Genomic DNA, 15,213 nt, shown 5'->3' on the forward strand with positions numbered 1-15,213 from the left:
TTGTACAAAATAAAGGCATTGCAATTATTGTGAAGGGCTTCCGGTTAAACTAAGATCAGCTGATTACCTCATAACAAATTGTTTGCTATAGAACGGAGCTCCCACTCTTCATTAATATCATGTACTGTAACTCCCAAGTAACCATGGTTACCCAGCCACGCCCAGTAGTCTCCAGAGAGACCAACAGCTGGTGCACGTTGTAACGCCGTGGCTTTCATAGTCTCTCCTTTTTCTACAGCTCATGTGTTCTTCTTGTGATGGTGCGTCTTGAGGGAGGCTCATACATGCCGTCATTTGTTGATCCTAAGAACGTTCCTCAGACCGACTTCTTCAACAACACTAATCAGCCTGCAGTTTGTAGCTACTCACTTCACTGTGGTGTTTGTTAGCTTGTCTTTCTTTGGTTTTATCCTGACTCCTCCCACAAGCTGATCCTACGTAGTCTGCCCAAGCCTCCCACCTCTGTTTGTTTGGGTGGTTTGTTTGCTGCCATCAACAGCGTGTAATGCATTTAAGTGATACTTCAGACATGAAGTACTGCGACAATAAAAAACTCAACTTTGCTTAAAAATAACTTTAGTTGTATCAACACTGCCCTCTGGAATAATTAGACTTTGGTGACAAACTGATGTGATCTCCATGTTTCCTTTGTTGGACTGTGGGCGAGTGTCAGAACTGAATGTACTGAGTAACATGTGGAGTTTAAATATGTGTCAGTTCCAGTTTTAGAGCTCTAAAGTGCAGCTATCATGTTAGGAATATGTTAGGAATAGACAGGAACACTGAGCACACTGAGGTCAAATCTTTATTTATCCAGTTCATCTGTAGGCTGAGCTCAGTCCATCCATTTAGTGAAATGATGTTTAAAGGTCTCCTTGTTCTGTGAGCGTGCACAGATCCTGAAGCAGAAAGCCTGGGTTAACAGAGAAATGATCATCACTGTGATGATGCTCACCATCTCTGACTGGGATTTGAGGTTTTGTCAAAGCAGCAAAGAAAGCCTGGCTATGTTGGACTGGGTGTGGAAGCAGCTCCCAGTTTGAGTTCAGGAGACAGACACCCTCTCTACTTTGACGATCAGCTTCAAACTTTCCTTTTTGATAAAACTTATAGTTAGAGCTGGATCAGGTGACCCTGAACCATCCCTTAGTTATGCTGCTATAGAGATGGATAACAGATGGATTGTTGTTTTGTGTGTCTGCAGTCTGTCAGGCTGTCTGATCACAGAGGAAGGCTGTACTTCTCTGGCCTCAGCTCTGACCTCCAACCCCTCCCATCTGAGAGAGCTGGATCTGAGCTACAATCATCCAGGTCCCTCAGGAATGAAGCTGCTGTCGGCTGGACTGAAGGATCCAGGCTGGAGACTGGACACTCTCAGGTATGGAGAGAATGTCTGATATAGGAGGAAGAGCTGGAATCATTTCCTGTGTCTTTCACTCACTTCCTGTTTGTTTCCTGCAGATGAGACATGAACAATCACACATGCAGGAATATTTTCAGGGACAGACACACTAGTCTAGCTGGATAGTACATGGATATTTATGTAGGGGGTCTTCAAGGAGTCTGTTTGCAGGAACATTAATGATAACTGATAAGTCATGTTGAGAGTTTCATTAAAAGTAGACTTACAGTTAGGTAATATTTGGACAGAGACAACATTTTGTAACTTTAGATACAAGTATCAGCCATGTGTGTGTTTCCCATGCTGTATGTCCACAGTCACAGTGACAGTCAGTGACACTGACAGAAGGATGAAACAAGGCTGTGAATCATTTCAGTCTGTGTGTGTGACAAAGAGGCAGACAGGAGCAGCTAACATTTGGAAATGGAAGCTTACTGGAAACACTACATTCACGGCTGAATTCACAATAGATTTGTTCTCAAGTGCACATTTAGCAGCTAATGCTAATACTGTTTTCCCTTTGCTTTCTACAGCAGCTATTGCTAAGTAGGCCACTTTGCTCCGCTAAGGATTTGTGTGACCATGATGGAGACTCTGATAAGCTAATGCTGCTAAGCTAATGCTGTTTATGGGCCCTGTTAGAATCAATATTTCATTCTCATTCTGTTGTTTGAGAACAATATTAACGTTTCACATCATTATAACACAAGAGAAAAGGGTATTGGCATTAGCTACTAGTGCTTATTCACCTCAAATTACCTTTAGCTGCTAATGGCAGCCTACTTAGCATTAACTCCTCACTAATATAATGCTAAATCACATCAAATTAGCATTAACTGCTCATATTGTTATAAGGAAAGAGAAAACGGTATTAGCATTTGCTGCTAATAATTATTCACCCCTAATTAGAATAAGCCGCTAAAAGCAGCCAACTTAGCCTTAATTCTTCACTTTGTTGTTACCCAACGGAAAAGAGTATTAGTATTAGCTACTATCATTTTTAATAAGTAAGAGAAAACAGTATTAGCAGTAGCGCATAATGCTAATTCACGTCAACGTAGTATTAGTTAATAATGGCAGCCTACTTAGCATTAACTGCTCACTAATATAATGCTAATTCGCATCAAATTAGCATTAGCTGCTCAAGTTGTTATAAGGAAAAAGAGAAAACGGTATTAGTATTAGCTGCTAATAATTATTCACCCCTAATTAGAGTTAGCCCCTAATGGCAGTCTACTTAGCATTAACTCCTGACATTGTTATAATGCAGGGGAAAAGAGTTACCATTATCGGATAATGCTAATTCTCATCAAATTAGCATTAGTTAATAACGGTAGACTTCATATCATTAGCTGCTGTCATTCTTACAAAGCAAACAGTATGAGCATTAGCTGTTAATCCTTTTTCATCTAAAATTAGAATTAGCCACTAATGGCGTATTGTTAAAAAGTAAGAAAAAACATTGTTAGCATAAGCGGATAATGCTAATTCATCTCAAATTAGTATTAGCTAATAATGGCACCTGCTTAGCATTAGCTGGTCACATTGTTATAAGGCAAGAAAATATGGTATTAGCATTAGCTGCCAATTTCTATTTACCTAAAATTAGCATTAGCCACTAATGGTAGCCTATAGCAAAAACTTCTTAATGCTAAATGAAGTTAATTAATGCTAAGTAGGTTTAACTGAAATTAAAGTAGTGTTAGCATTAGCTGCTGATATTGTTAAAAGGTAAGATAAAACATTGCTAGCAGCAGCGGATAATGCTAACACACATAATAATTAGCATTACCTAATAATGGCAGCCTTCTTAGCATTAGCTGCTCATATTGTTATAATGCAAGGGAAAAGAGTTGGCAAAAACAGTGTTAGCATTAGTGGATAATGCTAATTCACCTAAATTAGCATTAGCTAATAATGGCTACGTACTTAGCATTACCTACTAATATTGATATAAAGCAAGAAAATATGGTATTAGCATTAGCTTCTAATGCTTTCTCATCTAAAATTAGAATTAGCCACTAATGGCATCCTATTTAGCATTAACTCTTCACATCGCAAGGGAAAAATTAGAATTCAATAAAAAAAAAAAAGTGTTCACATTAGCTACTTGTATTGTTAAAAAGTAAGAAAAAACATTGTTAGCATAAGGGGATAATGCTAATTCACCTCAAATTAGTATTAGCTAATAACGGCAACCTACATAGCATTAGCTGGTCACATTGTTATAAAGCAAGAAAATATGGTATTAGCATTATCTGCCAATTCCTATTCACCTAAAATTAGCATTACCTGCTAATGGCAGTCTACTTAGCATTAACTCCTCACTAATGTGATGCTAATTCACATTAAATTAGCTTTAGCATTAGCTGCTAGCATCAGCCTACCTAGCACTAGCTGCTCACATTGTTAAAAGGGAAGAGAATACGATATTAGCATTAGCTGGTAATATTTATTCACCCCTAATTAGAATTAGCCACTAATGGCAGCATACTTAGCGTTAACTCCTCACATCGTTGTAATGCAAATGAGGCTAACTTGCATTAAATTAGACTGCTGTTATTAGCTAATGCTATTTAGCAGTAGCTGCTCACATTGTTATAAAGCAAAGGAAAACGATATGAGCATTAGGTTCTAATGCGTATTTGCCTTAAATTAGACGTAGGTGCTAATGGCAGCCTACTTAGCATTAGCAGCTCAGATGTTATAATGCTAGGAAAAAGAGTGTTAGCATTAGCCGTTCACATTGTTATAAAGTTAAGGGAAATCGTGTTAGCATTAGCTACTCACATTTTTAAAAGTGTTAGCATTAGTGCATAATGCTAATTCATGTCAAATTAGCATTAGTTAATAACGGCAGCCTATTTAGCATTAGCAGATAATGTTGACCTTGGCCCACTGGAAAAGTTAAGAACTAAAGATTTAGGAGTGTTTCTCGATAGCTCTTTCTCGTTTGAGAAACAAATGAATTCTGTTATTAAAACCAGCTGTAAGGTTTATATTGTTGATTGTCATTTATGCTTAGAAATATTTACTCATATATGCTTAGAGTTGTATAATCGATTGCATAATGATAGAGGTTTGATCCTGAGTAGTCTGTAAAGACTCTGTGTGCCTTCCAGAGTGCTCTGGCATGCACACACCACTTGGGGCCATGAGAGAGGTCGTACCCTCTCTTACTGATTTATGGTGTAGGACAGGGGTCTCAAACTCAATTTAGCTGGGGGCCGCTGCAGGCAGAGTCTGGGTGAGGCTGGGCCGCATTAGGTTTTCTACAAGAAAGGCATGGTTAAAAAATTCCAATCTTCTCAAATCTCTTTATTTTTATTTTTTTAACACAAAATATGAAAAATAAATAAACAAATTAAGAATTAATAAGAAAATAAATCAATCTGTAATACATAAATAAAATAATAATAAGATATTTTTAGTCAGTGAACTTATGTGTTTCTTTCAGTCTTCTATATCTGCTGTGTTTAGATTGAAATGTCTGTATTAACAGTTCTATAACCTTCTTCTGAACATGAATGGAACACTGTAGAAAATGAACTGTTCTTCTGAACATGGCTTCTCTTGCCTACTCCTTGCTGCTAGAGACCTGGCAGCGTTTCCTCTCGCATAGCCGAGCCAGATTTGGCCGGAGGGAGGAAGCAGTTGCGACCCTCAGTATGTCTTGAAGATGATCATCCGTAAGTCTGAACCTGTACTTGGACTTATTGAAGTTCAAAGTGGAGAAGAGCTTTTGGCACAAGTATGTGCTACCAAAAAGGCACATGGTCCGCTTGAACATTCGGGAAAGCCGAGGGAAACTAGGGCTCAAGTCTCTCAAAAATTGTCCAAGCTTGTCTGCTTTTCCACTCACCTCCCTGAACTTTGCTTTGAGTTCAGAGTTGCACTGCAGCTCAATGAGCTCCATTTGAAGCACAGAAGGGGCATCTTGCACATCAAAGGAGAAGGGGTCGGCAAAAATGTGAAAGGTGGCTCTGTGTGTCTTGAAGTCAGCAAATCTGTGATCAAATTCCTCCTGTAGCCTCAAAATGACATCAACATACTCGTCAGCACTGAATGGTGTGCCTGCATCCACGAGTGCCTTGCATGCTGGGAAATGGCAAAGGTTTGTCTGAGAGAGCTGAGCTTTCCAGAGCGCCAGTTTTGTGGAGAATGCTCTCACGTTGTCATAGGCAGCACTGACAAGTTGCCCCTGGCCTTGTAACGTCTTGTTCAGTACATTAAGCTCATGTGTCATATCAACAAGAAAAGCTGAGTCCATGAGCCATTTGGGATCAGTTAGCACAGGAACACTAACTCCATCCTTCTCCATGAAGGCTTCACTTCTGCTCTCAACTCAAAAAGTCTCTTTAATACATTTCCCCTGCTGAGCCAACGTACCTCAGTGAAGTCGAGCACATCCCCATATTCTGACTTCATTTCCTCTAAAAAAGCACAGAACCTTCGGTGCTTTAAGCCCCTGGATCTGATTTGGTTGATGCATTTCACAACAATAGACATCACATTGTCAAACTTCAGGCATTTGCTGCAAAGGACCTGCTGATGGATGATGCAGTGCAGAGCAATGGCCTCCTCCACGCCTTCCTCTTCCAGTTTGTTTTGTGCCACCAGTCCATGTTTCCTCCCTGTCATTGATGGCGCTCCATCTGTTGTTATTCCAACAAACCTCTTCCATGGCAAACCAACATTCTCAATGGCATCACACAGCTTGTAAATATCTGCTGAGCGGTGGTCTGGCCATGCATTGGAATTACTGTGAGCAGCTCCTCCATCACTTCAAAACGGAGTGCAAACGGAGTGATGCAAATAAAAACATGGAGCCACAAATTACGGTGCGACCCTATAATTAGTCCGGGTTACCGGGGACTGTTGTTGCCGATGAACAGGTGTCGCTATGTGACTGCAGACTAAATTGGGCTGCATTGAGTTCATGACTTTTCTTTTATCCCGCCGCCTACGCATCACTGTGAGAGTTAATATGAGATCTCTCTCTGTGGAAAAATAGCTTTAAATCCCACTGACGTGTGTATAAATCTATATACGTATAATGTCCCGCTGGGCAGCAACTTAAAAAAACAACTTTTTTTGAAGTGTTGTGAACGCAGCGCGCTGGGGCGAATGTCGGCGTTTGCCCAATAGAAAGGAGGAAGCCAGCCAGGCACAGGAAAGAAAGAAACACTCCAGGGCAACGCTGCTGGAACTTTGACTCATTGAGAAATGTTTCCCTGCTTGCATCAAGCCCGGCTGGTGTCCCCTGAGATCCATATCCCACCCTGATTGGTGGGTTAATTCAGCTCCGCCCACAACACTGTAAAGTGTCATACATTATCAAACTAGCATTAAATTTTCATATTAAGGTGGGGCCAAAAACTATCGTCCCGCGGGCCACGAGTTTGAGACCCCTGGTGTAGGAGGACACCTACTCTGTGTCTGGTTAAGTATAAGAGCCCTTTGTTAGGGGGACCGCTGGACTCTTAGCACCAGCTTTGGGGTCACAGGGTCACATCTGGAACACACACACACACACACACACACACACACACACACTATGCACAGACTGGTACTCTTTGTTCATACCTGTGTAAGACGTCATAATGAACTTGTGCATATTCATGTAAGCTCAATAAAGAGCAGTGTTACGAGGGAGCAGACGAGAGCGACTGAGGTCAAGTGAAGGAACGGCGCTGTCACAGTTCTCTCCCTCATCAATTGTCTGGTTCCAGCGGTGGGTCTGTGCTAGACGACCCATCACCAGCTTTTTCCACTGGTTACCAGTACGTGGTGGAATCCACTTCCAGATCTGGTTGTCTTTAAATCTGTGAATGGATTGGCTCCATCTTATCTCTCTTTAACAAAAGAATCCAAGTGGAGCCCTCAGGTCTGCAGATAAGCAGCTTCTGACCAGAACTAGACGTAAAAACAGAGGTGAGCTTTATCGATGGCTGCAGCCAAACTCTGGAACAGTCGCCCTTCACATCAGGTCGTCACCAACACTGGACATTTTTAAAAGCCGGTTGGAAACACATTTGTACTCTGTAGCTTTCAATCCTGACCAGTCTTTATAGTCATTACTGTGTATGTTTCCTATTTTCTCTCTACTCTGTGCAGCACTTTGGCTCAAGCTGTTTTTAAATGTGCTGATAAATAAATGTAGATTTCTTTGAATAAAACAGTGGAGCCGAGCTTTGAGCTCAGTGTGTAACAGTGTGTGTGTGAGAGCCATGTAATGTCCATGTGTGCATGCTGACTGTGCTGCTCTGACCCCCCTCCTCCTTTCAGGGTGGAGCCTGCTGGAGTCCGATGGTTGAGACCAGGTCTGAGGAAGTGTAAGTGTGTTTTTAATGGGATTCATGAAAACAAAGCAGCACACATTCAACCATCTTCATCATGTCAGGAGTCATCATCAAAGTGTCAATCAATGAACAGATGATGGATCAATAACTGCAGCTGGATTGTGTTTGTTCTCTCCATCAGATTCCTGTCAACTCACAATCGACACAAACACAGTGAACACAAAGCTCCAACTGTCTGACAACAACAGGAAGGTGACACATGTGGAGGAGGTTCAGTCATATCCTGATCATCCAGACAGATTTGATGTTCGTCCTCAGCTGCTGTGTAGAAATGGTCTGACTGGTCGCTGTTACTGGGAGGTCGAGTGGAGAGGAAGCGTTTATATATCAGTGAGTTACAGAAGCATCAGAAGGAAAGGAGGCAGTTATGACTGTGTGTTTGGACGCAATGATCAGTCCTGGAGTCTGTTCTGCTCTGATCATGGTCCTCGTTCTGTAAGGCACAATAACAGACAAACATCCATCTCCTCCTCCTCCTCCTCCTCCTCCTCTGTCTCTAACAGAGCAGCAGTGTATGTGGACTGTCCTGCTGGCACTCTGTCCTTCTACAGAGTCTCCTCTGACACTCTGATCCACCTCCACACCTTCAACACCACATTCACTCAAACTCTTTATCCTGGGTTTATGTTCTGGTCTGGTTCCTCAGTGTCCCTGTGCTGAGTGGAGTGTAAAGAGTGTCTCCTGTTACAGAAACACTCTGACTGTTGAACAGATAGTTCAGTCTGTACATGTCTGTCTCTTTCACTCACAAACACGTTTTCAGATTCATGGATTCAATCAGTTGATGTTTGAAACTCTTCTAAATGATTCCTTGTAAACTTCTTCAGTCACAAACAAACAGGAAGTGATGTCACATGTGTTCCTGTCCACACAGCAGAATGAGTCTATTGCTGACAGTGATGTACAAACAGAGTGAGCATTTCTGAGGCCCAAAATAAACTGAGTAGTTCACTGAATGAACAATGGACTGTGAGCTCAGTTCCTTCATCATTAGTATGGATTATATATGTATATGTATTATATTAGTATCATATATATCAGGTGCTGCTGCTTTCAGTCATTGTGCAAATGTGCTGTTTGTAAGCTTGTAAAGCTGCAGTCAGCTGAGACTGAAGAAGTCACCTGATCAGTGAGCAAACGTTTCTGAAAACGTCCAGATGAACAGAATCAACCTTTTGGGATCAGCCAGCAATGCAGCATCATTGTTGTTCAGCTTCAGAGGTTTGCAGGAATGAACTGATGACCAGAAACAGCTGCAAAGTCCAAGAAAATACCAGCTGGAGTTCAGCTGCATTTGAAGAAGTCAAAGAAAAGTAAGGATGGCAAAGGGCGACGTTTTCTTCCAAAGAGCTGCAAACATGGTCGACGCCTCATTAGAAGAATCATCTGGACATTTGTGAGGAACTCTAACCAAGAAAGCAACGTCACACAGATCCAACAGACAGTTTCCATGACTGCAAGTGTTGAGTGTAAAAATGCTACGTTGCATTATTGCATCCTCTCACCACAGGAGGCGCTGTTGGCACCACTGATTGCTGATCAGCTGTTCTCTGATGATCTGATTGATACTGTGAATAACGGGACTCACTGAACTCTGTGACACAGTGAAGATTACAGAGTTTAACTTCAACATCTGACTGACGTCACACAGACAGAAGGATGAACCAGTGAGGCACAGAACACAGTTACTGGAGATACTGGATCAGCTCCATGTGAACCTCTGATGGAGAAGCTGCTGAGCCAGAGAAACATCAGGACATGACAGCAGCTGCACTTATCTAACAACATGTAGCAGAGCTGATCTATGTTAGAGGATCTATCACAGCAGCTGAAGCCAAAGTCCAACACTGGATACCAGCTGAGCCTGTGCTGAGTGTAGTGTTACAGGAAAAGGGCAGAAACACTGGTAGCTCCCAGTGATGCTGACTGGGGCACAGAGCTGAATGATGCAGCATCAGGACACTGTTTCAGTCTGACTGACAGAGAAACCTGTAGCTGTATCTACATGTGAGGCAGAGGCCACACAAGCAGCTTTCTATGTTTCACAGTGACTGAGATCTTCAGTGGGGGTGGACATGCTCCTGTACAGACCTCTGAGGAGAACCAAGGTGCAGTCAAAGAGTCCAGTCTGTCCTCACAGATGTGAACATGTGCTTTCATCAGGTCTGCTGTCAGCTAGCAGGCTCACATCAGAATCACTGTTCCTGAAAAACACAGTCTGTGTGACATCATCAGTCAGCTGATGGTCCCAGATCTGAATGGTTTCTGTCTCTACTGAGGAAGTCAGAGAATATCACTGAGGTGTGGATCAGGTCTGAGTGAGCTGTGGAGGGACAGCTTTAAACAGTCCACAGGTCTCACGTCCTGCTCAGTCTGGTAGCAGATACCTCGTATTGTTCCAGATGTGCTGACATCAGCAGCAGCACAGCTGTGTGATACCATGAATCTCAGTTATTGATCCAACACACAGTAAATACAAAGATCAGGATTTCTGAGAGTAATCATTATGAGTCTGAACACATGATCACTGAATGTTAGTCTCCACAATAATAAGCTAACACAAGCAAACACAGCTTTCAGCTCTTATTTTGAAACTGGCTTATTTAGAGAGCTGTGATGTGAGCGTGCCTGGCTCTGAGGCACTTGGGTCAGCCTCTGTTGTTTAGAAGTGTTACAGACTGTGAATGACACAGACCTGTCAGTTTCCATGTTTGTCTGTAACACAGCTCAGGGGCTCTATGCTGAACGCATCCATCCAGTGTTATTGATCCAGGACTGATACCAGCATTGGGATCAATACTACAACACACAATCACATGTGTCCACGTGATGCAGTTTGAAGAGCAATCAGATGTCTCTGTATGAGGAGGCGGGGTCACAGGAGGTTCACAGAAACTCTGCAGCAGCATCATCAGCTCACATGGAAACTTTGATGATTCACTTCTGTGGTGTTTTTACACAAACACGTCACAAAATTAGCTCCACCTGTTTTGTGAGCTTTGAGTTTCTTGTCTTCATCCTGGATTCTTGTGTTGCTGTTTTTACACACAGCAGATATTTCCTGGTTGCTTCCTTGATGACCACATGAAGCTTTCTGAAGCTTGGATTGAAAACGCTTCATTACTCAAAGCTTTCCAACACAGGCCTCTGTGCTGCCATCTGGTGGACAAACATGTGAAGTGCAGCGTGAAGCTACAAATGAAACTGCTTCAGCTACGTTTATATATAACATACTATAACCTATATAATGTGGAGATCAGGGAAATTATTTTGTTGCTACTGTTAATAATCATCATCATTACCATTGCATTAATAATATAATCTACAGCATTGATATTGCATTCAGATGTTTAAACATTTTGGTACCCAATTAGCCTTTACTACAGGTGCAGTTATAACCACTTTAAACTGTTGAGTTGAATCTATGATCTTAAATGCTTTTGAGTGCTTGTTATAATCTTAAGTGTGTATGGGCTGATTCTGTTGATTCTGAGTCCACTCTGTGCAAAGTCTTGACAGGAAACTGCAGGTTTGCAGAGCGTGCTTTTGCAAAAGTGAAACTAAAAGCAGAGTGTAAGTGCAGCTGATTCTGAGGAGCTGTTTGGATGATGCTATTTGAATAAGCAGGTTGTTCATTATTATCTTTTATACTTTTATATTCTTTTATTAAGCTTCTAGTAGAGGTTCTTGATTAAAACATTTATTCAATATACTACATATATAGTTTTAGTAAACTGCTAACACATTTGAGAGTGGCCTCTGTTTGACTGCGAGCGTTAGTAGGTGAGAGGTGACACAGAGTGCCAAGTGAGGTCGTGACACACACACACATAGTAGATACATTCAGTTATAGGTGAGAGGTTAATCATGTTTGTTTGCAACTGCGGGCGTGCAGAAGTGGTATCTTACTGCAGAGCATGGTCTGTGGTTTTGGAGAAGCGGCAGTCAAAAGGTTGACAGGAAACATCTGCCATGAAGATAGAGATAATGTTCTTTTCAAACTGTGTTAAAAGTCATTGTGGTTTTGATTTGACGTATGTATGTATGTATCTGTGTGACGTTGAAGGGGCGTCATTAAATTCAAACCCCGATGGTATAAAATATCTGTTTATGCTTTGATTAGTCGGAGATCAGCGCTGTCTGCGTACGGCGCTGGTCCCCCCACGCGTGTGTTCATTAAAATCAATTGTTTGACCAAGCTCTTCTGGACCTGGTTGTTTGTACTCTCCTTCCTCAATATTTGAACCTTAACAATAACTATATGTATAGTGTATTATGTAGGTGTTAGAGCTGGGGGTAGAACTGCTGATGGCCTGGTTGTTATTTATGTTCCCCATGGTTCACCAGCTCTCACACAACATCAGCACCAATGATCCACGTCCTTATAAACCTCTGAATCAGGTCCTGAAGCTGTGACGTCCTGAGTGAAGACCTCACTGATCACATGACTCTGGTCACCTGACTCAGTGTTTCTGAAGCAGTGTGCTGGGTTTTTAAAAATACGTGGCTGCTGCCTGATGTTGGGCCCACAGAGGAAGACGACTCACTCGCTCTTCTTCACTTCCTCCTTAAACATGTGGAAGGAGAGCAAAGTGCTGCCAGACTCTTATTTCTGACAGGAACAGAAGAAACCACAGCAAACTGGTCCAGTTCTTCATCTTCATCACAATCTGTTTATTTCTGATGGTGTCTTCAGTCTGAGGTTTGAAGTTTCCATGTCTGTGTGATGTGTGGTGTGAAGGCTGCTGGTTAAACTGGGACTCACTGTTTAAAGCACTGAGTGCTCATAGAGAGATGCTCCATGAGTCCCAGTACAGACTACAAACATGGTGGAAACTTAGCTTTGATATCCACACACTCTGCACGTCTGTGAGTAACTGTGATGAAGATGTGCAGAGATCTGTGTCCAAACAGGAGAAAGACTGTAAAGACTCTGTGCTTCTAACAGCCTCTGTTAACATATGTGAGGCTGTTTGTTGTTGTTGCCATGGAGCTTTGCACTGTTTGGGTCAGCAGGTCATGTGATCAGGTTTGTTCTGCTGGACGATGATTCAGTGTCAGGTTTGTTTGCATTCATCAATAAATATCTAAATCAATCAAAGACTCCATGTTTGTTCTTTCATCATGTGACCTCTGCTCATCCATCTCTGTGTGTATCAGGATACATTTGGTTCGTAATACACAGAAAAATCAGAGTTATTACCTGTAATAAATGTGAAAGATTCCTGCAGTGATAACCAGGCAGGACTGAAACACATCCAAGCTGTCACCACGGTAACAGCACCGCCCATCCACAGGTGAGGGGAGGAGCAAAAAGAGGGACTTTGACCATTTTATACTAAAAACACTCAACTAATGTTTCTAATATGAAACAAATAAGCCCACATTAATGTGAGCGTTTATTAAATAATAATAATGATGATTTCCTCCTGATCTCATTTCCACAGCAGAGAAAACTGTGGTGTATATTGAGGTGGAGGGTGTGGTCTGTGGCTCAGGTGTAGAGTGAGGGTGGGGTGCACCACAGCAGCATGCTGGGACTGCTGAGGGTGGAGGAGGGAGTGATGATGACATCAGAGCTGCAGCACAGAGACCAGTGAACACACAGTCTGTTCATCTTTGCATAGATACAATATACAGCACAATATTGAATGACAGACACGCTGTGGGAGCTTCCACAGATACACTGACGTCAGCATCCAGAGTCCTCCTGCTGCTCCCCCCTCAGAGCCCCGTGATCAGCACCAACACATTCAGTTAGATGACAGAGTCCAGCTGCAGCTAGAATCAGCTCCCCTCTGTGAACAACAGCACAGCGTCAGTGTTTCACACTCAGTGAAAGGAGGAAACAGCAGAAGAACACCATGTGTGCTACGTTTCCCAGGACACACTACAAACTGCACAAATACAGAGCAGCACGTGGAAGGACCTGGAGCTGCATTTACAGAGCTGCAGACAGCGTGATGTCCTGTATGGACAGGTGGAAGGAACCAAGTCCTCAGCTGGAACACTCGTGTTTGTCCACAGACAGGAAACACAGCAGGAAACTTCCTCACAGAAGTGCAGCTCATGGATAACACACTTCCTGTCAGTCAGAATGAGGCTGCAGCCAAACACAGAAAGGTGTTTTTGTCCAGATGAGCCCAGAGAAGAAACACGAGTGTTCACAGACATCAGAAGCTCAGAGAGGTGAAACATGAGGTTGGAGTCCTCGTCAGCATCCAGAAGAGCTGCTGTGAAACCCTGAGTACTCATGACAGACTCTGATGGCACAAACACATCATGATTCAAACAGAAAGACAAACATGGAGCTCCTGATCCTCCTGCATGAGAACAAGCTGACATGAGCGCTGTGTCTGAGAGTGTCTCCCTGTCACAGTGACAATAACACAGCTGCTGCTCACAGTCATTAAACTGACCTGAGGTCAGCTGTGCTCCTTACATATGAACCATGTGACCTCACATCAGTGCTGTGGATGACTGTAGTCATAGAAGAGTAGAGCTGTAGCAGGTGGTGTGAGGAGGAGGTGGTGTATTCTAGTTAACGCAGTACTGAAACACTCCAGCAGAGGGCGCTGTTAAGTCCTTATTGTAACACAGTTACTGTGTGCAGTTAGACTTCATACATAATCTGCACTTATTTCCATCAGACATGCTGTCAGGAAATGATTGGTTTCTATTGATTCTACTTCCTGTTGACTCGTTTGATGACAGTGAAACAATCACAGCTGATTGTGTGATGATGTAAACTGTCACTGTTACATTCAGTGTGTGTGACATAATGTTAGTGCAGGCTGATAACAGCCTGGTTCTGTTAGAAACACATGAACGTGTCCATAGATCAGTGTGTGTTTAACATGAGAGCTTCAGCCCTGCTGATGTGTTAAATAAAGACATGCAGGAAAACTGATGAGACTCTGAAATAACTCTTTATATTTATAATGTAACTCTGCATCAAAAGAACAACAAAGGATCCCAGACAGGTTTCTGTGAACAAAGACCATTCTGATGTTTCTGTGTTTCTAACACTTTGACATTATTAGTAAACAGACTGCAGTGAGCAGCATTTATAAAGAGCTTCTATATAAAGATATGACAGCTGTTTGACAAGTTTATCACTCTGTGTTTGGACCTGATCAGTCCAGCTGTTTACTTGAAACATGTTCATTTACCTGTTCTGTTATATTCATGTTCTTGTCTCTGTTGAAAACACATTTTAATGTCCCTCAGATTTTTCTCCCAGATGAATAAATATAAAAATGACACAAACTGACTGCAGCTACTTTTTGTCCTTTCTGTCAAAAACCTTCATGTGACTCATGAGAGACACGTTTCAGCTGTTTGTGACAGATCAGAGGCCAACAAGTCATTTATAACACTTTCCATCATTGTTTAAAGTTCTCAGTGTTTCTGTGTTGCTGCGTATAGGATCTCCCAGCATCATCACTG

The 15,213-nt window shown here is 42.2% G+C and overlaps 3 protein-coding genes across 4 annotated transcripts in view; all 3 read left to right on the top strand.

Annotated features, from left to right (window-relative positions):
* Nucleotides 1–15,213, top strand: part of LOC309702415 (NACHT, LRR and PYD domains-containing protein 12-like) — a 325,943-nt gene that overhangs the window by 214,378 nt on the left and 96,352 nt on the right. The window lies entirely within an intron of this gene.
* LOC309702243 (protein NLRC3-like) overlaps nucleotides 1–15,213 on the top strand; it is a 237,265-nt gene that overhangs the window by 82,148 nt on the left and 139,904 nt on the right. The window lies entirely within an intron of this gene.
* Nucleotides 7,834–8,752, top strand: LOC309697104 (neoverrucotoxin subunit alpha-like; the record flags this gene model as incomplete). The annotated part of the gene is made up of 1 exon (XM_082518759.1): nucleotides 7,834–8,752. A coding segment is annotated over one exon (591 nt), but the record flags the coding sequence as incomplete, so codon positions are not given.

Source organism: Aulonocara stuartgranti, assembly GCF_965226115.1.
Source record: "Aulonocara stuartgranti genome assembly, chromosome: 3".
Taxonomy (NCBI): domain Eukaryota; kingdom Metazoa; phylum Chordata; class Actinopteri; order Cichliformes; family Cichlidae; genus Aulonocara; species Aulonocara stuartgranti.